General features: G+C 40.5%; 1 protein-coding gene and 1 long non-coding RNA gene across 2 annotated transcripts in view; one reads left to right on the forward strand and one right to left on the reverse strand.

Annotated features, from left to right (window-relative positions):
- The window catches only part of COL4A5 (collagen type IV alpha 5 chain), a 73958-nt gene extending 48521 nt beyond the window's left edge, over window positions 1–25437 (reverse strand). Inside the window, exons 1-2 of the mRNA XM_088527586.1 lie at window positions 25252–25437; window positions 4650–4709 (exon numbers count right to left, since the gene is read on the reverse strand). Coding sequence (XP_088383712.1) covers window positions 4650–4709; window positions 25252–25359 — 168 coding nt within the window. The 5' untranslated portion in view covers window positions 25360–25437. The remainder of the gene's footprint in view (window positions 1–4649; window positions 4710–25251) is intronic.
- Window positions 25438–26093: 656 nt separating this feature from the next.
- LOC148594195 (uncharacterized) overlaps window positions 26094–26410 on the forward strand; it is a 40023-nt gene continuing 39706 nt past the window's right edge. The window contains exon 1 of the long non-coding RNA XR_015913550.1: window positions 26094–26166. This is a non-coding gene — a long non-coding RNA (uncharacterized LOC148594195). The remainder of the gene's footprint in view (window positions 26167–26410) is intronic.

Consider the following 26410-nt stretch of genomic DNA (forward strand, 5'->3'; position numbering starts at 1 on the left):
TGTGTTTGCACACCAAGGAAACGTGCTTGCATGCAAGAGAAGTCAGATGTGCCAGGTGCTTGCTAGTCTACACGATGTCTCTAAAGCACAATCACTCCAGAGGGGCAGGACTAGGGAATCAAGAACTTTAAAAGTGAAAGCAAGAAACATACGAAAGCACAGAATTGAGAAATATGGGAAGCAAAATATACTACTAAAAACATACTAGTGAAATTGTGAAATTAGTGTTTTCCAAGCCCCCTTTACAAGACGTATGAGCCTTGCATGAAGAAACAGCTGACAGAGGAACTCTTGGTGCATTTCCCAGAAAGCCTGAGAGAACCATACCACACTCATTGCAGAGGTAATATTTATTAACAATATAATCATTCTTTTTAATCAAAAAATTGTTTGGAGAAAGAGATGGTGGGAAAGCGGAAGGAACTAACCTGATTAAGCACTTAGAAAAAGAGACTATGTGAGAGGAAATTCTTGTTTTCTTCTGCTTAATATTACAAAGGAGCACGCCATAAATTACATTAGTTTGCAGACATAACTTATTATTTCATCTTTCCTATTACATTTACTATACTGCTTTCATCAAGATTTGAATGCTACAAAGACTGAATTTGCCAGGAGAAAATACCAGCTGCCTGGCAAATACTGAAGCATACACTGAAACTGCAAAATTAACACACACACACACACACACACACACACACACACACACACACACACACACACACACCAACCCAAGAAAGGAAGCAAGAAAGCACATTTTAGCAGCAGCACCTGCTACCCCTTTGAAGTAAAGCCACATAGTTTGGGGCTGCATGCTCTCTAAGTCCCTAACTTGCAAGCAACTCACTGCTGCCCTTGGCTCTGCAGCTGAAGTTAACTGCTGCCCCAGGTCTCTAGGGAGCTGATCTCAGCAGCAGTGTTGGATCTTGTTTTCATCTGCTGTAAAAATAGCCCAATAAGCTATAAGTTTTGCTGGAAGGAGAAATTTTGGGGCTTTTTTTGGGGGGGGGGGGAAGGTCAAGGAGAAAGAAGGGAAGAGGGAGAAGGGCTTCATCTGTTTTTTTTTTTTAATGAATTTACTGGCTTTAAGCAGTTAGGCAGGCTAATCTCACTAGTATTAACCAGCCTCCAGTTCCTTAACAAGAAATGAAACATTTTTCATCCTTCCTTTACTTAAGCAGCTTAAGGAAATGAAAGATAAATGGTTAATGGGGCACACACTCTACCATTTTTCATTATTTAGGACAGATCTTTTTTATTTCTGCAGGTGTAGGAGGAGTAGTGTGTACATGTACACATGTGTGCGGGAAGGTAAGAAAGAAACAGCACTCCAGCTATCAGCAATGATCATTTTTTACTGACAGCTCCAGCAAGGAATTTTCTCCATTACAAGACACTAGTGCAGCTTATGCTACCCCTTTTGTACATATAACTTTAATAAGGTAGGCCTGAGCAGAGGAAGAAAGGCTTAAGAAAGCTTTTTTACTTGTCAGCCTCACTAGAGGTTTTCCAGAAAGCTTACAGTGCTTTGATCCCCCAACACCTAACACTACAAGTGCTCACGGCAGAGGCAGAGTAAAACATAGGTCTTTGACATCACACAGGCAGTAAAACAAGAGCAGTGGTTGCCCAAGGAAGAGAAGAAAAACATTGCTGTTTGTTACGGCTCAATTTCTATTACTTGCCTTGATCTGCCCAGAGTGGTCTATCCTGAAGGGAATGCTAAGATACATAGAAAGAGAGCTACTTTTAAGTATCAAAATGAACTCACTAGGCTGTTCTAGGCAGAGCAGCACTTCTACTGTCTTTGGGCGAGCAAACAGTGACTTGGATGCAGGAGCTGGATGGCAGAAGTGAAACGTGGTGGAACACACATGCAGGGCCTGGCTGAGTACATTTGGCACCGCTTTTCCCATGTTTAACTATTCCTCATTTCCAGTAGTTCTACAAATGCATTGTCACATCTCCCCTTTGGGAGAATCAAAAGAGGAAGATAATCTAAAGAGCTTCTTGCCTAATGAGGATCATATGCTGGTGGAGCAAGGGAAACTACAGACTTGGAATTTCTGCTTCTTCTACCAATCACCTCAGAATTAAGAGCCAAGTGTGAAATACATTGCAAAAACCTGAAGCTTGGTGTAGTAGCAGAGATTTCCATTCACTAAAGAATAGCTGCACAAAAGCTGGGTTAAATTTAACTTTTTCTGGAATTTTATATTCCTGCAAGACACTTAAAGCTCAGATTAAGACAAAAACATCAATGAAAACCCACACATGCACTTGGAGAAGAAGCTATTACGAATGGCAGTGACTGAGAAGCCTCCTGTGGCTCCCCAGAACTGAACTGGGGAAAAAGTCAACACATCTAAATACCTAGGCTTTGTAACTATAGCGCAAATAAGTAAGCAGGGGTATGATCAAACCAGTTCCACAAGCAATGCATCATATTTAAGAACTACAGACTTGGCTCTTCATCACCTCTTGATACAACGTACCCCCATGGGGCTCCACAAGCTTCTGAAGCGTTGGTGAAAGTATCAAGCATACCTCAGAATCACAAAGCAAGTAACTTTATTTAGTTGAAGAAGGGATCACAGTTCCTGCATTTTAAAGTGAATCTTCCTTTCTAAGGAGGAAAACCTATATTAAATCTGCTTGCTTAAGAAGTTATAGTCTCCCCAAAGAGCTCATAGCCATACAGGAAAATACAGGGAAGGCAGCAGTCCTACTCTAGATATAACTTTCTTTTCCTTTGTGTCTTTTTTAAATTACCACACTTTTATTGGTCTCAAGGGTTTGATCTTGACTGAGGTTCTCATGCATCACTGGTTGACTGTATTTGGAAAAAAGGAACCCCTCTGACTTCAATCGAACAGCCTCAAGATAGTCACCTTTCTCTAGAAAAGATATTGCAAGATCATTAAGTGACACTAAAGGATTGGAGAGTACCAACTGTAGCACAGTTCCTACATATAACAGTTGCATAAAAATGGAATCACTGGGAAGAAAAAGAGTATTTCACTTGGAATGACAAAAGCTGTACTTCTCATTTGCCCCCTCCCTTCCTTATCCATACACAACAGCCACTTGCTCACTGAATTCACAGAATAGCTGCAACTTTTGCAGAAAGAGGCTAACCACATCAGTCCTCCAAAGCTGCAGCTCTTTGATTTTACTTGGACTGTAAACCAAAGGTTCAAATGACTTCAGGCTAAACATGAAATTGTGCTGGTTTGACCATCCTCCATTTGAAGATCCTGTAAAAATGCAGCAAAAGCAGGGTCAGATGGGAGTATCATTCTTCACTAGGTATGTACATTAGGAATATAAGCAGTGAACTAACAGGTAAATGTCAAGGAATGAGCTCATCTATTTGGAGACATCTGCATGGTAGGTGTGGCTCCATGGATTACCCTGAATATTGGACATCTGCCTTGTTCAACCTCAGCCAAAAGTAAAACTCCATGTCAGCACATTATGATCCTAAACAGTGTTCGAGTATTTTATATCACTTTGGTTCATTTTAGGTTACATTTGTTTATATAACCTCAAAAACACCTTTGAAACATGTCAGAAATTAAATCTAGAGCACCTCAAAGCCCAAACACACAGTAAGGCTAAGCTATGCCTTCCTAGAACCAATCTGAAAGAGGTTATCAGCTCCTAGAAGAAATCGCACAGCACACATTAAATATAACGCTACCAGAAAAAGCACAGGACAGGTGTTTATTATTGCCACAAAGAATTTAGGGAAAGCATTATCTGGTTCATTCTAAGGGTGTATGACAAAAAATAAACAGCTCCCTTTAAAGCAAGTGGCTTCTACACATCTTGATTTTATTAACGTCTGTAAAGCTATAAGAAATACTAGTAAGAAATATGAAGGAATGCACAAAAATACTGAACTTGAGCAGTAAGATTCAAAGTTAAAGCTTTCCTGCTTCCATGCATCTCAGATTTCCAAGCCAAGTCTTCTGGCCTCAGGACACTGGCTGGGCAGCCCAAACAGCCCACTGCACTGAGTAAACCACACTGATTTTGTTCGTCTGCTTGACCAGAGAAGACACTTATCTATCAACCAAATGATTGCTGGGGTGGCAGCTCTGGTTGTTGAGAACGCTGTATCTGAACCATATCACCTCCACAATCCAGCTGAACATCTAGACAGCAACAGAGATGAACTTGATACACAAACTTAAAACAAGTAAGTTCAAAGCAGGAATAATGCAAGTATATTATTACTGTATTAATTATGAGCAGACAATGCATGAATGGGATAAGGAACTTGTGGTTTTAAATTCCCACCAAAATACTAGCAATAAAGCCACAGTTGTGCAAATCCACACCTCAGCTTAGCCACAATAGCAGGCTAGCATAATCAGGCCTTAACAGTAAAAAGGAAGCACTTATATCTTACTAGAATTTGTTTCTACATTATTTTTTTCCAGTTATATGAATACAGATATGTTCCCATTTCTGATAAAACAATGATACCAGAGGGTCTTGTTGGTGTGATTTACCTGAGAACTTCAGTGTTATGCCCACAATATTGCCAAAAAAATAAGAAAAAAAAGCTATCATTAGAATGCAAGGTCTGACACAGAGCTAGGTGGCATGCCAGTCTGCCACTACCAAATTAAGAGATTTACCTTTTCACCTTTTACTCCACTGCAGTCACACTTGGATACAGATGTACATCCATGGCAAGCCTTTAAAGACATAAAGAAAAAAAATACATATTTTTAGATCATCATAAGACAATAGCATGTCTGCAACACTACTAACATAGTCTAATACCTTAAGCCTAAGAAGTTTCAGCATGTATAAGGGCTAGAAGACAAAGTAGATACAATTTACTGAAAGTTCAATCACTTTATTAGAAACTCATGCCTGTACTTGTTACAGCTCCCTGACTACTGTGAGAATTTTTACATTCTTAAATACAACTCCGTACATCACCTCTTGCTAAAGATATGGGAGTTTCAACAGAACAGTCCTAAGCATATGCCTGAACATTGACGACAATCCATTTAAGGTTCCTACCAGTAGATGTCAGATCTCGCACAGGAGTTTAACTAAGCTAAAGCTTAAGAGTGTACTTGTACCATTTCTAGAAAGATACTTACTACGTAATTAATTCTTACTACGTAATTAATTCTTCCCTCCACAGCCCACTTAAAGATCTTTTTGGAAAACAGATTTCATCTAGCTGCATTCATGCTCCTTCCTCAAGCCTGACAAAACTACTAGAACAATCCATAAAATAAGCAGAGTGACAAGCAGCTATTTTGGAGGTTAGAGAAAGGGAAATATGAAAACTTGATCTAGGAGTAAAATTCAAATCAGGTAATTCTTCAATAACATATCTGCTCAGTTTATCTCTCTCCTCCCATGATCTTATACTCATTGGATTTCCACATTACTTTCTGAAAGATGAGTAAACCAGAATGTGTGCAAAGGGCTATTTCTGGAATAATTAAAGCATTTTACAGAAGAATGTCTGCACACATGCACGTAGTACCCAATTTTCAAGTGTCTTCATGGTTTTTTTAAAAAAAAAAAAAAAAAAAAAAAAAAAGATAATTAACATTAGAAGATACAACCCCTGAAATACTTCTGACTTGTTCTGAGGACAGGCATTGTGTTATGCTAAAGAGCAGCAAAGTGCATTCCTCAGAAGCAGAAGCTGAGGATTTGTAGTCCTTTCCTGCCTTTAAGTAATCTGCAAGAACACTCTGTACAGCGAGAGCTGCAGTGAGGCAGGAAAGCAGCCACTCTGTCAGATCTCAAGTACACCCATACTTGCATTCTAGTCTTCATTATCACAGAAGCGCTCCAAGACATGACCCATCACCTACCTGGCAGGGGGAATGCCCTGGCTCATAGCCTAAACACATTAGCAAGCCTCAGAATGAAATACCCAAGTAACCCAATTCACCTGGAGCTACACAAACCCTGGATAAACTCTTCAAGCACCCTGAAGCAAAAGGCAGAGGGGAAAAAACCCTCAGCATTGTGAGCTCTAAGTGTGGCAATACTGCTACATGATGGGCTGGGGCATGTCTCCAAATGCTCCATTTGTCTTTAGTAGAGTCATTAGATGATATACACAAAAGCTCAAAATTCTCAGTTAAAAGAAGGGACAGCATGGATCCTGTTCCAAAAGTAAAGCTGCCAGCTTAGCTTTTGAAACCACTCAAAAAAAGCCCCAAGTAACATCTCCTAACCTCATAACTAACCCAGAGTAGAGCTGGGTTGGACTAAAGGATCTCCTGAATCCCCTTTCAGCCAGAGTAACCCTATTAATTCAAATTCAGAGGGCCAAAAATCCTTTTAAAAGTAGATTTTATTTTATTTTTTTTTAAAAGCAACTTTCTAAAAAAAGTTTTAGGATTAATTCCATTAACAAAGCTTCATTTGGAAGGAATTAGCCTTAGTTGCATGCAGCATTCCCTTTCCTCGGAGTACAGTCCGTAAACAAAGAAATAGCAAGGTACCTATCTCACTGTGCAGAGGGTTGGTTTCCTATTACAAAGATAGGACAGCGGGATCTATCGGAAAGTCTTTGCTGACTCCAAGTAGGCAAAGATAAAAAAAAAAAAAAAAAAAAAAACACAACAACAACTCAAAAGACCAACTAAGAGCTTTGCAGTGGCAAAACGTACATGCTAAAAGCACACCCCTGGAAAGCATAATCATGATCCTGCACAGCAGAAACTTCAGTTACACTAGGTAATGGAAGTGACTCATTTAATCCTTCTCATATCTTTCAGAGAAGGTTTCTCTTGGCTGTTTCCTGGCTTTGCAGGAGAACTGGTGGGGTGAGCAGGAAAAAAAAAATAAAAGAAAAGAAAAGGAGGGTAAAAATAGTCGAGATTACATTGCTTCTTTACAGAAGATGGAACCAAATACTCACAAAACTCAGAAGGAAAGTTTTTGGACCATGGTAAGAGTCTTTGCCCTTTTATGCTATACCTCTGTAGTAAAACAGCAGAAAACCAAAGACTTGATAAATATTGTGTAACAAGTAGCCTGTCAGCATGAAAACTACCAAAAAACACCCTGCCATGAAGCTTTTTTTTTTTTTTTTTGGCTCAGAACAGAAGCAGGTTGAGTCACCCAGCTTCTCCACAGGTTCCAACCTTTCAGATCTTAGTGGTCCAGAATGAAGTAGAAGAGAAGAGATCTTTAAGTCAGCTGATGCCAGGTGGGAAAATTCAAGTCAGTTATTGCAAGAACTGACCGGGGGTGGGGGGAGGAAAAAAAAATAAAAAAAATAAAAAGAAACACACACACACACACCTTTCCCACATGCATTGACAGTAAGGGTGAATATGACTCCAAGAGATAAGAGTGCATCTGTCCCAAAATTGCAGTGTAAGAGATAGACTTTAAGTTGGCCCTAGGTCTTCATGTATAATATTTTTAAAGCAAGTGTTTTTATTTGTCAATATAGTTACCATGATCATATTTCAACACCATTTGCATATCCGGATTAGGTTCTTACACTTTGAGGAAACCCTTATCACAGTCAATTAACCTGTCTTTTCAGTGATCACACCCAACTTCTCATTCGACGTGTACTTATTGATATCAAATTCAGAGGCATTACTTACAGGGGAAAAAAAAAAAAAAAAAAAAAAAAAACACCAGTCTTTTTCAGACAGAGGAGTGAGGAGAAGCCAAAAACTTTTACAGACAGAAGTGAGGGGAGGCCAAAAGAAGCTTGCAGTCAGAAAATGCTTCATTTATCCACCAAAATCAAGTGAGGGTAGTTTCCGACTTAAATTCCAGGAAGATCTATTCACCCACAAGCTTATCAAGAAGTATTCCCTCAGAGTCCCTTATCTTTCTGCACAAAACCGGTATTTGACAGATTGCCCATTTCTTATCTGCAACAACTTATATCCCCACCAAATGAATCTTTTTGAAACCAAACGTTTCTGAAGAGAAAAAGTCCCAAGAACGGGGACTACATTAAGATAATTCATATCACTTACAGGTTATATTGCCATATGTCATTAAAAAAAAGGCAACACACACAAGTCTAACATGCTGACACAACAGTCAACACCAACCCCAAAGCTTAATGACCTACTGCAAATGAAAACTTGCTTCTTGTTTAGACTCCTTCAACAGTCTCAAGGCCATTTTTAACTTGGGAAAACAGGCATAAGAACTATGCTACAGAAGAGCATGTACTGCATAACAAGTCAGTGCAAGTTTGTCAGCCACTCGCTAGAGGCTTCTGATATCACCAGTTTATTTCTCTATCTTACATTAATGTTAAAAAAAATCCAGACTCCATATTATGCATAGTTATGCCTGGAATTTCTTCTGCTCTAACCTACACCTCAATCAAGTAAATACAATGGCTCTACAACATCTTAAGCATATAAAACCTAAACTAGGATCAAGATTTAGATGCCTGTTATTAGTTTGCTATACTTGTTAACAGTTGAACCATCAGTAATTCTGAAAGTTAAATGACTTGCTGGGTTTTTAGCAAAATTAAATGACTCTAAAGCTCAGAGGAACCTCAAGCTACACTTGGTACATCTGTTCAGTTTCTCACACTCATAAAATCATTTGCCTTGTGCTAACCAGCCAGAATCCTTCACTAGCAGCTCAATTCCCAGCTCTGGTCACTAGGATGCCCACACTGCAGACCATACATCCAATATTTTTCAGCACCTTTTCCGCCGTGTAACAGCATGTTTTGGCCCAATCACAAAAAATGAATTACTTAATCTCCATGCTGATTAAGATCTTTAGTTTTGGATTACAGGAGGATGGACAAGAAGCAGGAGTAGACTAAGAACACATCCACATGGCTCAAATTTGCTTCTTACAAGCAGGATAGTTTCCACACCCACCTCCAGACTCATGCATCAGAACACGTGAGCTCACCTACAACTACTCTCATGTCCTTTGCTGAGATTTCTGCATAGCAAGATACAAATGAGGGCTTTAATTAACCAATTGCAGTTTAGCTAATCCTTTCATTGGATTTTCCTGACAGCTGCTATCCTATTGAACTACTGTATGGAGAGCAAGTTCTTTTCATTAGCCTATAAAAGGGGAATGGCATTGGTTTGTTACTCAAAGGATAACTTCCCTAGAATAAGCTAAGCTTTTTGCATCTTATATAGACTGAAAAAAAAAAAACCCACTGTTTTATACCACCAGGGGATTTTGTATGCTTTTCAGTTTACAGAAAAAAAAATATACATTTCAAAACAGTCACTTTTTACTCTTGGCCACAAGCTTGTTAGAGTCAGCTCACTGAAAACGGCATGATTATACTGAAAGCTGGTTTCAAGCAGAAATCTGCCCAGTTAGGCACATTCCCCCTCCTTTCGCGCCAGGCCCAGAGATATGTATGACAAGGGAATTTCAACATGTTTCCCCCTCACACCCAATTAAGAGCTGCAATTCATAAGACTATTAGGCAAAATATTCAAAAAATTGGCAGATATATACTGTTCCTGGAGAGAACACCAACCTGGGACTTTAGGACTGTAAGCAAAAGGAAGAAGTTCATTTGAGCACTAAGAACAAGTTAAAGTTACACAGAACTGGTTAATACCTTCAGGTGAGTTACTCTCAAACTCAATGTAACCCAGCAATAATTTAAGCAATGCATGAATGCAAAACTAAGATATGCAGATAGGAAGTATAGCTCTGGTTTAGAAGCAGTTTATTTTTACATGCAGCCAGTACAGGGAAACTAAGTGAGATCACCTGCTGGGTGAGGCATAAGAGGCATTATAAAGACAAAAAAGCATGCAGTAGTATAATAATAATGTGCTAGCACTTAGCCATATAAAAGTTAAACAGAGTTTTAACATTCTTTCTATCTGAAAGATTAAAGGGATGAGAAAGACAGGAAGTCATTAACAAGACTTGATATTTACAGATTACAAATTAATAACCAAAGAGGCACAGCCTCTTATAGTAGCAACTAATTGCAGAGGCAACTTATAATTCACCAAAGAGTCTTATGACCTAACCCAAATCGCTTGCAAACAAGTTTTCAGTCCAGGTATCACTAAACAGTTGGGGAAGGAGACATAAGCCACCTGGATATTTACAGACTAAGCAGTTAACATCCTCCTAATGATTTTATCATGCATGCAGAATTTCCGGTTTTGTAAAACAAGAGGGGCTATCAAAGGCATAGACACATTATCCATCTAGCAATGCAGCCTGTACTGAAAGGTCGCATTTTTTCTTGACAACTTGAGTCCTCCTGCTCCTGAACCTGAAACTCAGGATTCAAGCCCATATAGCTTTTTGTCTCCCACCTCTTTTCTCTTCTCTCTTTAGGGACATATGTAATGAAAGTGTTTCTGCAACCTGAAGTGCTTAGAGTCATTTTACTACTTGCAGCAGCCTTAACTGCACAGCTTCTCAGGCAATGAGCTAGTGTTATTTAATGGGAAAACTTTCATTTCACCTTTAAAGGATGAACTCTCAATTTCAGGATGAATACAATACTAGACTAGACTTATTACTTTAGGATTTGTTTTTCCTTCCTTCCTAGTGTTATAGTAGTAATTACAGAAGTAATATAGGAACAGCACTACATTTCTGCAGTCATTATCAAGTGATCCGCATTCAGGTCTCTTTCTTGTCACCATCAGAACTAGCTATTCTTCTTAGCAAGCTAATCAGGCAATAAAATTCAACACTGCTTTCCTTGGAGAACAAAAGAGAACAAGCTGAATGAAGCTTATATCAAGTCTTACACTTTGAATAGCTAGAGAGATATCAAGCTGCAAAGCCCAGGATATAAAGAAGCATAAGTTCACCAACTCCCTCAAATTCTTGTGCAATCCACATTACTCTTGCCCAGGTCTTCACAGCCAAAGAGGAAGGGGAAAAAAGAAGTGAAAAGCATTAAGCTAGACAAACTCTGTATTTTCGAAGCTTTTCAAACCAGAAACCTAAGAAATAGAGCTTCACAATTGACTAAGTCTGTCTCTAGAATATATATTTGGGAAAAACAAGTTATTTCCTGGAACTGCTACAAGATGTAGATTAGGCAGCTCATGAACATGCAACCAGCTAGTGCTGGGAATCAGCATTCAACTATTTATATCTTACTATTTATACCTAAAAAAAATAGTCTTGAAGCTCCAAATAGGCAAAAATTAAGCTTTATTTTGGTGATGGTCCTAAAGAACATATTCTCGTATTTATTAAGCTTGCCAAGATTTGTATAACAAAATACTCACATAGTTATCCAGCAAAGGATTTACTACTAACCCAGGTCAAAGATTTCACCATTTATCTTGAACAGAGTCAGTTTTCCTTTCACTTGCCTGGACATGAATAAAACTAAGATACAAAAGATTTTGTGAGGATTAGACAAGTTTAATTAAACCTGCTATTGTGAGTTCTAATTATGATTTTACATACACACTCTGCAGGCTTAACAAGTAGACATATCTAGAGGTCTCTCAGATCCTCAACTAAAACAGCTAAGCTAACTACAGCAGTATAAACCATCAGTTCCATAAGCTGAACAGTCTTCTTATCCCTGCACTGGAGTATGGTATTTATAAGCAGTAACATTTCTAACGCAAAATGTGATGAATAGCTTGATACTACACTGCCTTTTAAGTAATAGTTTACCTAAACATACCTAGCTAGGGAAACTAAGATAGTAACTTCCATGACCTAAAAAAGAAGAGGCTAAAATACATGTTTGCAGGAGTTCTTGACCATCTTAAAAAACACACACACACTTCTGACATGTAATTTAACCTGTTGGACCTTGAGGCACTATTTTTTTTCTTTGAAGTCTGCACAATACAGCATCTGTTCAAGCTTGCAGAGGAAGCTCTTAGTAATGGCCACAGCTCTGGTCACAGTGGCTGAAGATCTCCAGCAGTGCTGGTTAAGCTCCAGTTCTGAGACATAGCTGATCAATACTCAGCCCCTCTTGTTCCTCTTAAGCAGCAGCATTAAGTTTGCCTATGATCTAAGAACTGGAATAGCTTATATTCTTCATTGCTACTTTTAGAGCAGCAGTAGCAATATGAAACTTAACGACAAAAGGTTTGTTAAATCCAGGTACCACAACCCAAATAACATTTAATTATACAATCTATTCAAGAATCAGTAAGTTTACTTTCTTAGAATACAGCTACTGCAATCTGATTGGAAATACTGAAGACCTCTTCTATTAATAAAAATGTAAACAAGCTAACTTTGGCATAGCTACCTCCAGAACACAGCACAACCCTTTTGGCAGGTATAGCCACTTTGAAAATAAGCTACAACAAATATAGTGAGAAATCACAGCTCCTTAGAACAGTAAAATTCCTTCAATGATTTGGAGGGGGAGAACAAAATAAAAAGAAAGGAAGACCCCAGCAATATCTTCACCCTCCCAGAAGTCAGGGCTTCTTCCCACCTACCCTTACTGCCCAAAGGGCAGGCAGCAAGCCAGCACAGATCAAAGTTGCCCTGGTTTTCCTCCCCAGAAGCAGCAGCCCTGCAGAATCTTTCCCTGTGTTACCTGGGCTGGAGAAGTAAGAGCAATCAAGAGACAAGCTAGGCATCTAATTTAACTTCAGAGAACCCCCTTCCAGATAGCTTTTCACATCCCAGAGTAGCCAGCCCTGCACTCATTTGTACGAAAGGAAACAGGGATGGCCAGTTCTCATCCCTTCTGAAGACTTCTTTCTGTCCTGTCAACCTTACAGGACAAAGACTGGGCTTAAGTGCAGTAAGTGAAGTGTCTTTTGCCACGTGGGACACAACAGCAAGAGTAACCAGATCCAGCTTGCCTACCAAGGGCAGTTCAGACCTAAAGATAGGAGAGAAACCATCAGCTTTTACCTTTCCCCAAAAGGGTATATTTCCAAACAACTCCACATCATATTGGAGATACTTTAAACTCGGACTCTAGGTTTTCCTAGAATTAGTTTAAAGGCCTTAGAAAATCTAAACAGCTGCTTTAGCTGTATTTTCTTGTTTTTCTACTCCAACATATATAGGAAAGAAGACTCTTCGAGACTACACTGAAATAACCAATGCAAGTTAAAGCTTCTAGAAATAAAACTTACAGAGGTCACACATTCATGCTCCATTAAAAGTCTTTGGGCATGACCAGGCACAATGTGGTACACATCACTAGTGTCACAGTTCAGCCTGGAAGGAGCCCTTGGTATTGCAGATCCACTAGCTTAATTGTGGCACCATGCAAAAACTTAAACACTAAAAATATCTCATCAATCCAGCCTCTGACTTTTATATGGACTCCTTAATCAAGCACTTTGCAAATTAGAGAAATGATCAGTTTAAGTCTCTTTGCCTGTCCAGCTACCCATTTTGCATACAGCAGTAGTACTGAGACACAAGCACTGAGCACTTCATCTTCAGGCAGTGGCAGTATACAGTAACCCACTTTGCTTTTAGGAAGTATCAGTTTTATTTGAGCTTTACACACGCCTCTAATCACCAGTCTCTTGAGGCTTCCTGATTTTTTCCAGATGTAAATAAAAAGTGCCAGATGGTACTCATTATAGGTTAAGATTTACTGCCCATTTAGGACCTTTTCCAGATGACAGGTGATAGATGTTTTCACTTTCTATAACCGTGCACAAACATAACAAAAACCTTGATCTGTCGCCACGCTTGCAAGCTTCAGATACAACCATGTAATACTTGGCTTGCAAGTGTAACCGGTCATTCACTCAATCCATTTTTAATCCTTTCGCTAGTCAAGAAAACTGAACAAAGATACTGGCTCTAGCTTACTTAGCTATCTGAAACAAGTCCTGTAGCTCGCCTTCACCCTTACATATGTAACAGAGCAAATATCAGCCTTGAGGTCCTTTTAGAGGGTACCAATGACTGGCACAGGATACTCGCACCTCTGTATGCTGCATGCACAGAGTAGACCACACAGCAACACAGCTCTACTGCTTCCTGAGAAAGGGGGCGAACAAAAGTAGAGCAGCATTTCAGATTAATCTGTGTTGTGGTCTATTTTGAAATAACTGAAAGTATTAATCTAACAATTAAGCAACTATACATGCTAAACAGAGGGGCTGTGCACAGTGATAATCATACTGAGATGTTATCTGAAGCAGTACACACCCTCTTAGCTGTCAGAACAAGACCTAACCCACCTTAGGCTTGGCAGATGTCTGGGAAATTTTTTTGTGGTGTAGGCAACTATAAACTCTAGTCTCAGTTTTTGGACCAAATACTATAGCTCCAAGGTTTTTCTAGTTAAAGCTATTTTTAATCATTCATTTATGCCTATAGCATCAGCATATCACATGCTTATTAATATCTAGAGCTAGCACTATGGGCAGTGCTACCTTTGTATTGCCCAATACTGATAAAAAAACCACTCGAGCCTCAGCTAATAAAAGTTGTAAAAGCATGTGACACTAAGAAGGTCAAGTTAGACAAAAAAGCAATAAAGATAAAGCTATTGTCCTAGGCCTGCAGGTCAGAGGCATTTTCTGGAGAAAGAGACCATCAAGTATTAGAGAGCTGGCAGATTTGTCCCTTATTTTATCCATATGGCTTCAGACACCCTTAGAGCTGCAGATATTTATTGGGAGTTCAAATACCTGCTTAGGAACTCCCAACTTCAGCAGATAAAGAAAAAGCTGCTGTAGCCCTCATGAGCTCAGTTTCTACTCCAGTTCATTTTCTAGCACACTGCCTATATGCTTGCAATAGTTTTAAGTATCTTTATAGCCTTGGTCACCTCCAGAGTAGGGCTGCCAATTAAGCTCCCGCACCTTGCTAGCAAAGAACGAGCTTGCAGTGATGCAGAGGTTCACCATGGTATTTTCCCACAGAGTATTTCCAGGGGACAGATTAAGAGTGTGCTGGAATGCATTTATTGCCCTTAAAATGCTGGAAGACAGCTGCGGGCTACTACTGATAGATTCATCTATCTAGCAGACACAAAATCTTGAGCTTAAATATTTGAACTGGATTAGGAGGGGAAAAAACTACTTCATTCCCTTACATTCGTAAAATAACATCTAGAGGCTATACCTTATTATTATAATCATTATGCTTGGATAGCAGTGATCATTGCCAAACAGAAAGCATGCTCTGGAAATCAAACTGCACTTGTCAAAGACTTGCTACATAAAAAAGAATTTGAACTCATGCCAAAAAAAAATAGCTACTAGGACCAGAGATAAGATCATTACCAAAGATTGAAACCCAGCAAGTTTTACAAGATATTAACTCTGTACTATTAATAGGAAGGGAAAAATAAATTTGATTTGTGCCACGGAAATGGGAGGGGTTGGGGGAGAAAAAGGGAGGAAAATCTGATCTTAGTGCTTCTTGTTTCAGGCAGAAGTCACTTTTTAAGCTTTTAAAATCACTCCATTAATTTTCTTTCTGTTCCCCCCCTAGACCACAACAGAATTTAAAGAAAGCAGCCACAAGAGAGTATTCCTCTGAAAAAAGTTAAATCATAAAACACTACAGGAAAAGTATTTCAAGTACATAAAATACATACTAGACAGAGCTTTGGGAGAGATTCAAAATTGAAGTGTATAATGAAGTATTCCTTAAATCACCTTTACACTCACCTTTGAAACTTATGGGCAAAAGATTTGTTTCAATCAATGCTGTGCAAATAGCCTAGTACTTTTACTTTGGAAAGAAGTCTTCTGCAGCAAAGTTTCGCCTTGCTTTCTCTCTGACAATAACAGTAATTCAATTATTATTCATTCCTCCAACTTGTTTTTTTCTTCACAGTCACTCTGTATGATACTCAGCAGCAAGTTTCCATAACCAGGTACTTTAAGTTATATTTTTTAATTTTCTGACCTCTCCAAGTATGTCAGTGTCTTCCTAACAACGCGGCATTAAAATACTGTGACTTTGAAAAGAGTAGGGGGAAGACAAGTAAAGAACAGACATGGTTCTGACACACTGACACAATTAGAGGGAGGAGATTCATTTACAGGAAGCAGTCCTCAGCCTAAGTCTTATTAAAACCAGAGGTGCAGTTCAGTGTGAAGTTTGGCAGGAGGAAGACAGAGCCGCTGGCATCTGTACACATTCCAAAACACAAAGTCACTTTCTCTAAGGGAAAGTATTCCCTGAGGCACCCGGCTTTCAAGAGTGCACCAACTCCCAACAAGTGCTATTTGGAGCTGAATGTATACCAACAAAACACCCTGCTGCAAGTTTCTGATACATTCTGCATCCGACAGTAACTGGTCAGTTAGTTTAAGCATTCAAAGTGGATTTTTTCAACCAAGTTTAAACTTTATTCATGCACCAAGCAATGTTTAGGAAGATACCACTACAACATCCTTTTAGTCTGCATCTACTAGAAGAATCATAGAATTAGAATAAACAGAGAATTTTAAAGACAATCTTGCTTTGACCAAGAAGTCATCTTATTCAGCCTGCTGAGAGTCTTTACAACCTATGTTTTTCTATGATTCTACAATGAAAGGCAAGTTTGTCACTTAAGCATTTATTTTCTTCTCTGCATTCAAGAGCTAGAATATTTAGAGTTACATCTCTAAACAGGCTCTTGGAACAGGCTGCCCAGAGAGGTTGTGGAGTCTCCTTCTCTGGAGATCTTCAAAACCCGCTTGGATGCAGTCCTGTGCCACGTGCTCTAGGTGTCCCTGCGTATGCAGGGGGGTTGGACTAGATGATCTCTAGAGGTCCCTTCCAACCCTAAGCATTCTATGATTCTATGATTCTATGATCTGAGAGTGTTTCGTGTACTTACTCTTTGAAAAAGGGTGGGACAAGAGCACAGAGTCACTGAACATCTCTAATCAAAGCTAAATACAGAATTAGCATTTAAAGAGCTACCAAAGACAACTGTAACTCACGTTTCAGGTATATCAGTCAAACATTTGGTCAATATTACAGAGTCAGAGTCTAAAACAGGAAATAAAACACTGTCCAAAACCAAGAACCAAAAAGCCTGGAAAAAACGTCCAGAGACTACAGTGTTTTGAATACAGGTACTGGCTTAGAAGTCTGCTTTCTTTTGAGGGAACACTGCAGTGTTTTAAGGCAAGGAATTACAGCTTCTTAGAATAATTACAATCCCCACACAGTATTGTTTGAGCCACTATTATGTAGCTGTAACTCTAGTACAAACCCATGCATGTCTAATAAGTACTTTTTCTGGAATTCTTCAGTTTGTAGTGGTTAGCATTCACAAATTAAACTACTTCCAGCAACTGATGGTGATACAGAACTTCAGGATCAGTGCTTGAAAACTTAAGAATTTGTGTCAGCTTGACTCCTCAACACCATCAGAAAGCTTATGGGCTGCCTTGATATTTTGAATGATGTAATACCAAAACAATCAACATACTCCTTTTACTGTAGAAATATATGCAGACATACACACCTACAAAGTATAAAATGAGATCTAGAACAGTACACTCAGTGATCCAGAATCTTACTGCTTTGAAGCAACAAGTCTAAGCAAACATGTTTAATAAAAAAGTAATGCTACTTATGCCATTGCTGTGATGTGCTATGCTATTTCTTCACTTCTGCAGTATTACATATTGGTAATTCAAAGAGCTCTAATAACATCCAATACCATTTATTATTCTAATTCTCCAGTGTAATACACCACTGTTCTAAAAAAATATACATTTTCTGAGCATGACTAGACTTGTCAACAAGCAGTTTCTCATTCAAGCCTCAAGGGAATTAATTTTCTACATTCAGTTAGGACACAAAAATCCCTTTCTCAAGTGAATACCTCAGATCTGGACAAGAATGTTTTAACACTTTGCTTTAGAACCTTGACAGCTTTAAGAACTGAAATTATATACTCCAGACAGAGAGGGGAAAAAAAGCAATTTGATTACCAAGAAGTTTCCATAAACATTCCAGATTGGGAATTAAAGGACAACTTTGCACTCAACCAACTAACTCCAATACCAGTTTTTGTATGGTGTTTTCTATGTTTGAGTGGGCAGCCTGAGTACAGGCTTCTACAGATTTTCATGGCACTCCTTTCCCCATTAAGATAACACCAAGTGAACACTGGAAGCTATACGCTGATTATTTAAACAATCTAGCCTTACCCAATAACACTCAAAAACACTCTAGCCTTACTTTTTTGTCATGTTATCTCTAGACTTTCTTCATAGTATGCTTTAGCATTTAACAACTATGAACAGTTAAAAAAAAAAAAATGGAACAGTTTTGCAAAATTTCTAGGTTTTTTCGCAATCCAGAGTGACCAAGTAAGAAGGGAAAAGTCAAATATAAATTTTCTTCTTTATTTGATGAAAGAAGCCTTCCCCTAAAACCCTTCTTCTAAGGGTCAAGAATTATTCTGAGGAAAAAAAAAAAAAAAAACCACACACACTCTAAATTAGTCTGATTAAATCAATTCATTTTTATCTAATGACATCTACAAGTTAATTTGTCTTTCAGAGACAACTTGGCTTTCTGCTCTCATTCTGTACAGCAGGTTGGTCCAACATAAACTGGATCAAAGAAATCATTGCCCCATAAAAAGGATTATTTTAAAAAGACTTTTAAACTATCCACTTCATAAGATCCTTCACCCAAATACTATTTTGTAATGGCATTTCTTGTCAGGAAATCAAGTGTCCCAGGAGCTGAAGGCTTGTCTAGCCTTGCCTGCCGGTCACATTAGTTTTCACTGCTTTACTTAAAGCCATTTAATTGTGGTTTTTAATAATTGCTACTTTAATTCAAGGTAGGGAAAAGACAGCATAGTTCATTGCCCAGGGTGGTCATTTTCTTCCCTCCGTGGGATGCCAACATGCGCAGACAAAGACTTGCTGCTGAAGAATCAGCACAGCATTGAGTAGACGTGCAGAACGATGCTATACAGCCTCTTATTCAAGAGCTGTCAATACAGTTAATCCTTACTGAACCAATGGTTGCCTTCACTGCAGACAAGGCAAAGCCAAGAGCTGAATGCAAGTGTTTAACTACTGTTAAAAACTGTTTGTTTGAATTGTTACCTTTTTTTTTTTTTCCCCCTCTCAGAATGCAGCACTTAATTTTGTTCCTGGTCCCTTGCCTCTCTGTAACAAAATTATCTGCTTTGAAGAATGGGTGTCAAAAGTTTGCAGTATATTCAGATTACTGGAGAAATATTAAAGAGTCCGGTATGTATAATCAAAAATCATCATAGCTGATGTTCTGGTTTGAAACATAGGGAAAGAGGAAGAGAATGATAGCTAGGAGAATGGTATTTAGGAAATTAAATGGGTACACCTGACTTTAGTATGCAGCCTCAGAATTTTTCCCCATACACAGGAAAATACAAAGCACCTGCCAGAAAGCATTTAACACCAAGTTATAAGCACAGGACCCAGAAGTCCACAGTTGACTAGTACCAGGTTTTACATTCATTTTTTAACAGGAGATTTGTAATGTGTAACTATGTGGGGTTTTTTTTCTTTTTTCTTTTGTATTGCATTATTTGCACTAGTACAACTATCAAGAAAAGTGACATCTCTCTAGATTAAGAGATACATAAGAAGAAATCTCCTAGCCCAGGAACAACTTGAAGGATACGCGTAGCGTCACAGACAAGCAAAAGAAAACACTCTTCTCAAGGCTTTTGGGGCCTTAAAAGAAAAGAGCAAATTAACAGGGTAGAAAGGAATGGCCTTCCGAGCTTAGAAGCAAAGTTTTCAAAACTCAGGCAATGGATTATTCTGGAACCTTACTGTTAAACTGAAATATCATTCAAGAAATCCATCACTTATATATTGGGAACGGCGATGATGGAAATTGTGAAATTTTGACAGTTGTCAGAGCAACTCAGTTATCTTATTTCCTCCTGTTTGTAGAGAAATCAAAATTGCACATTAAAATTAAATACAGCATACCTAGAATTACCAATATACATGTTTGTATACTAAAAAAAAGTCTAATTCATATTTGAGAAGTTACTACAAGATGAACAGAGACTTTTGACTCCCCAGTAAAAAGCTGCCAGTTACAGGTGGCACTTGGATAATTCTGGTTCCAAAACAAACAAGGCAATACCTCAAACATGATCTACAAGCTTCTGCCCATTGACTCAAGGCTACCAATGCACTGAGGTATTTGAAATTCCCCAAGGAATTATGTAGCTAGGAGAATTAGTCAAACAGTGTTGATAACTAAGCCCCATTGTCTTTGTGGCAGTACAGATTTTTGGCATGTTCCTTTATTTTATCACCATAGTTGCCAAATAAAACCAAATTTTATATACAACATGCTGTTTAATGCAAATTGAAAATGAAGAGACTGAAATTCAGCTCTGAGATTTTAACTTTCTGTGGAGACTGGGAAAAAGAAAAAAATGCAGATGACACTAAGCATTTTTGCTTCCAAAATGGAAGAGACAGAAGCAAAAAATCCAATAACAGAAGTTAAAACTGAAGCAATTGCAAGAGCCTTGAAGGCTATCAAGGGTTGAGGGGGGTGGAGTGGATATCCATGTCAGTACCCCTTTTCTTCTTGCCTCTTAAAAGAAACATTCCACAGGTAGTACTGTTGCTATTACCACTACAATTTATTTTTGTTACTGTATATCATAATAATACACACACTGCTAAGACACCTCCCTGGTGTGTGGGGAAGTGTTATTCACTTGTCTGAAAGTATAAGAAATAAAAACTGCTTAAGAGCAGCTTTTAAAGTTAGAAATGGCTTCTTGACTAGTTTCAACTTAAAAAACGCAACAATCTTGATCATTATCAATAATTATGAACTTTCCATACACATCTAAATTACACAACTGCTTAATGCTTGGCCAAAGAACATATTCTCATGGAGAACACACTTAGGACCTAGCACTCACATAATTTTAGATTTCTAGGTAGTTTAGGTTGGAAGGACCTCAGGAAGTCGCTTAGTTCAAACCCCTGCGCGAAGCAGGGCTACCAATACACACAGTTTCATATATAAAAGAAAAATATTTTAAAAGTCTTTTCCAAGCACACTGAAGATGCATCTATTAATATACCATTTTAAGAGCCATGTCTTCAGAAGGGAAAGAAATTAAGAGTATTAATAAGTCTAAGCTAAAATATTTCAATGACATTATAGCTTGGCAGTTATATAATTGCCATATATAAGGCCTAAGTCCCCAGCTTTCATTTTTTGCATCTCCTTTTTAACTACTTCTCCACAAAAGTACTCCAAATATGCAAGAACAACTTAATACTGCAAAGCAATTTCTATAAGCATTCAAGTTATATTTTATTATAAGATTGTTTCCACTTTTTTTTTTTCCTATTGATAACTAAGTTACATTCAAGGTGCTCTCTATATACACCATACATTTAGCAATTACATAACCAGGACTCTAAGCACATTTCAAACTTAAAAAGCTGCACTGTATTACTGTTACTTAATAGAGTTAATGGCATGGGTAATCATATACAGGAAAGCAGAACCATATAAACCAGCTTAAGGATCCTTAAAACCACACCACCAGTATCCTGCTTGAACAAGTTTTAGTCTAAAACACAGAACACCTACGCTAGCTCCTCTTAACAGATATAAAACCTTAAAGGCAACATTGACTAGCCAAACACCAAATATAAGAACTTAAAAGGATCCTAGATAGTTTTAGGCATTAATGTTTCCATACAACCTTATGGAACAGTTTTAAGAGTGAACAAGGTTTAATTGGTATTATTACTATTGGTGGAAGCTACTTTCCATTCAGTATGCTCACATAATACTATTCCTGGAACATCCAAAAGTAAGCCTTATCTAGATATCTTGTTGTGTGGTGATATTTCATGGAGAGTTTACACAATTGATGAGATTAGAGAAGGAATTTAAGTGAATGGAAGATCAAAGTACACAATACAGGCAACTTGACTGTATATGCGAGATCAGATGTCTTATTGTACTTTGTCCCAGATAGAAATATGCATGTTAGACTTGTTTGGATGTTCTTACTGATTTCAGTTGTTTTACAATATAGAAAGCCTTCTGTATGTTCTATTAAAGCCAACAGAAATGCTAGTGGTATTTCAGCAAGTTTTTACTATCAGTAAGCAATAAAAAAAACATTATGAAAGTTTATATGATGATTTACATATTAGAGATTATCTGAGATCATACAGCAAATGAATTACTTCCTTTACACATTTATAATATTAACTAAATAAATATTTGTCTTAAAAATTTCCCTTTGCTACTTAAAGTGTGGCTTAGGTAATTGTTTTCAGCAAGTACATTACCTCATACATAAACAGAAGAATTTAAACCTAGCAATTTCCACTGAAATATCAGTTTGCTTCTATGATCAGAAAGAACAATTCTTTATTATTTCACAGGCACAGCTGCAGAAGAGTCCTGCTAGGGTACAAATAGTTTATCTGCATATTATATTAGTTAACACCAGGATTCTTTTGATTTGTTTACATTTTAGTATGTGCCAGAATACATCTCAAGATACATACAGTTTTTATTGTTCACCTAAGACCCTTGAAAGTTTAAAAAAAAAAAAAAAAAAAAAAAAAACCACACACACACACACACCAACAACCCCAAGCAACAGACTGACACCCAACTACAGTTTCAGCCTGATGTTATGAAATGGAGAGTCTTGTGCATGGTTAATCATGATATATCCACAGAATTTCAGGACAAACCACTGTAGAATTCTAAAGGCCAGTGCCCATTTCCTCCTGCCTTTGGAGACCTAACTTTTATAACTAGAAAGAGCCAAACTCAGCTATTAAATAAAAAATAATAGTACTCCTATGACAAAGTGTTTAGAAGAAACAAGAGAAACCAAGACAGATGGCCATCATCTACAAAATAAGCACATGAATCAAGTACAGCATAAAGACATAGTGTAGACACATACAGTTACATACACGGTAACTTCTGAAAGGGAGAAATCCCTACTAAACTTAGTGACTTTTCATAAACAAGGCATTACTTTTTAAACACAAGTGATACAGAGCTTGTCTATTTACTGTTGTCTGAACAGTTGTTTTCACCTCTGAACTTTGGGTCAAATTGAAGAACCAAGGCAAAAGAGAAGGGGGGAAAAAAAAAAAAAAAAAAAAAGAGACTGCAAAAGTTAATTCACCTCAACTTTTGTGCTAACGCAGCTTATTCATACACTCTAAAAATTTAGTCCTAAGGTACAAGCAATAATTTTGTCAATATAAACCAAGAGACCTCCATTAGACCTTCATTAACTTCAATTGGGTTTTACAGATGACCACAACTCAAGAATCTGGTTTATTTGTATTCTTTAATCAAAGCTTTCACAGCCACAGTTCAATCACTTTTCTAGAAGACAATGTAAGAGTAATCCTGCTAGTAGGAAATAAATAAATGCTTACTACAGTAAGCAAAGTAAAAAGCTAAATAAAAAGCCCAATAAATGTAGGCAGTAATATTGTCCTCTATATGAACTTATGGAAGCATACAACAAATAAGCATTTTTCTTATAACTTAATTTGGAAATGACTTTGTACACTGATCACACCTTCTTCCACCTATTTTCCAACTCCACAGAAAGCCTATTTTCAGAATCCCATCTGTTTTGCCCCCTATTCTACAACAGATGTGCGCTTCACTGTACCTCAACAATGAGTCTGCACAAGAGAGTGAATAACATGATCCATACCCTACTCATCAAGTTTACCTTAGGGATTAGGGGCTATGGAAAACTAGCAATAAATACCAAACAACTCAAGTTATCCTTACTTTAGTATGACTTTTGGCAAGTATTCTTTGGACAAGCCATCAGTTCCTCCACCATATGTTCAGATTGAGGAATCATTCAACTATATTTTTTGTCTTGTAAATGATTGTGTAGCAATTTATATCATTTCAGCTCACAAAAGCGTGTGATATTTTTGCATTTGAAATGTGCACTATGAAGTTGCTAGAAAAACAAATGCAGGTATTATTTCAGTCAGGACACCAACATGACTAACTGTCTGCATCAAGTTGGGGAAAAAGAAAATGATGGAAGGGTCTAAAACACACTGTTTCTTTGAAATTTGTATCTGACACACCTCTACGATATAAGTAAAATAAATACCCTTTTTGATAATCAGGAAAGAAAAGAAATTGCAGATCCTCATTAGTGCACCGATAAGCACTGGTATTTAGTATTCGCACCACGTGTGGCTCCAGAACATTCGAAGAGCAGAGCACGGAGGAACCATTAGGCCCTTTGACAAGGTGCCATCGGGTCCTCTGCAGCTGTGGAGCAGGTCGTCTCCCTGGCCACCGCTCGTTCCGCTGTGCAGAGGGAAGCCCCTCTCGTGCCATGGGGCAGCGCACACCACCAGAGCATCACATCGGAAAGAGGATGGAGAGCAGGATAGCACTGAGGTCGAGAAACTTGGCCACGACCTCCGCCATCTTCTCACTCCAGCCCATTCCCCTCCCGCACTCCACCCCTCTCAGGACCCTACATTTGGCCATCCCTACACAAAATCCCACTCTGGTGCTTCCCAAAGGAAGAAGCCACATGCAGATGTGTGCGTCCCCCACCCAACACAGCCCCATAGACAGCATTGACTCCTCTCTGGGCATGCCAAGGGGGAGCAAGAGGTTACAGGAGGTGACCAGGGGCCACGCGGCCCCTCAGAGGGAGCTGGGCTGGCCACACAACTAACACAAGGCCGAGCCCACAGCCAGCACAGCGGCCGCTGGTATCACCAGGTGCACACCTGGGCACAGAGGAAGGGGAGGCACCACAAGGGTTGCTCTTTGTGTTTTTGGGAAGGCAGATGAAAGGTCTGCCAGATTTCACTGGGGAAGAATGCTTCAAAAAAAGAGGCTAAGGTGAGATTTTGTCAGCTCTAGAGTGTGGGGGTGAGAGAGCTCCCCCCACTTACTACTATAAAGTTATGAACAGTTTGGGGTTGAGGAAAACACCAAGCACCAGGACCTCCTCTCTTAGGGGGAGAGCACCTCCTCTCTTTAGGGTACCCCTAAAAATAATAATTTAGTAATTAAAAAAGATAGCCCCCCAAGGAAGGCTAGCTGTGGAAGTCAGAGCAACAGTACAAACCTCCCCGAGGGGGAGCCTCCTGCGGCAGCCCCACCGCTCCCCAGCGACCGGGCCGAGCCCCGGGGCCACCCCCGCCGCAGGGAAGGGCGCCAGGCCGGGGAAAGGTCCCGCTCCCTCAGTCCCCCACTCAACACCTGCGCCCAGCACCGCGGAGGCCGCCACTCCCGCCAGGGCCCGGCCCGGCCCCGCCGCCCCGCGGTGCCCCCGGCGCCCGCACTCACCGCCGCTGCCGCCTCCTCCTGCCCCCAGCAGCCCAGCAGCAGCACCAGGCAGCCGGCGGCCAAGCTGCGGCTCCGCCAGCGCCGCTGCTGCCGAGGCGGCAGCTCCATCGCTCCAGGGCAGCGCGGCTCGCTGGCGGCCGCTCCCGCCAGCCGCCCCGACGCCAGCGCCCGCCTCTCTGCCGCGCTCGCCCGCGTCTGCCGGCTCAAGTCCTCCCGGGACTACTTGCCCCGCAGTATTCATCCGCACCGCGGGCGGGCCCGGAGGAGGGCAGCAGCCTGCGCGCCTCGGTGAGGGGAAGGGGCGCCTCTGCCCCGCGCGCCGCCCCAAGGGGCCGGGCTCGCCGCTCCCACCGGCACCGCGCTCGGTCCGGGAGCGGGGGGTTCGTGGGTTCACAGGGCATGCGACCGTCGCCTCTTCCCGCCCCGCACCTCCGCAGCGAGGGCAGCCGCCGGACCCCGCACTACTTTCTGTGGCGCAGGCGTCGCGGTGGTGCGGCTCACCTCAAGCGGGGCGGGCGTGGCGCACGGGCGGGCGCGGCGAGGCGCGAAGCGCGGGGGTGAGGGCAGCCAGCCCGGCCCGGCCGCCCGACCCGCCTCAGGTGCGTGCGGTGCCTCGGCCAAGTGCGCGCAAACTTTGTGGCCGAGGACGGCGCGCGCCGCGCTGAGGGGGTGTGGGGAGGCGGGCGGCGCGGAGCCGGTGGCGGAGCGGCGCGTAACCGGCTGTGTCCTCTCCGCTTCCCCGCAGGCTGCGAGCAGCATGGGCGGCGCGGCGGCAGCGGGACGCGCAGGGTGAGTGCGTGGGGCAGGGGCGGCGCGGCCGCGCGCCGGAGCCCGCCGTGACCGCGTGTGCCTTTGCCTCCCCGCAGGGCGCTGGTGCTGGTGCTCCTCTGCCTGGGCGCGGAGCTGGCGAGCGCGGTAAGTGAGCGGGCCCTGCGGGTGGGCGAGGGCGGCGCGGGCAAGAGCTGCCTGTGGGCCATGGGCACCTCTTGCCCTTAGTAGCGTCTCCCTTTGGTGCGAGCTGGTTCTTAGGTCCTTGCTCGCCCGGGCTCCACCCCGGGGTGCCTCTTGGCCAGGTGGAAGCGATGTGAGCCGTTCTGGATTAGCCGCTACGCACAGTACCTGTGCTCGTGGTGCTGAAGGGGTAAGTAAGTGTGAACCG

Source organism: Tinamus guttatus, unplaced genomic scaffold (assembly GCF_059628265.1).
Source record: "Tinamus guttatus ecotype Peru unplaced genomic scaffold, ASM5962826v1 Tinamus_guttatus_pri_ptg000287l, whole genome shotgun sequence".
NCBI lineage: Eukaryota > Metazoa > Chordata > Aves > Tinamiformes > Tinamidae > Tinamus > Tinamus guttatus.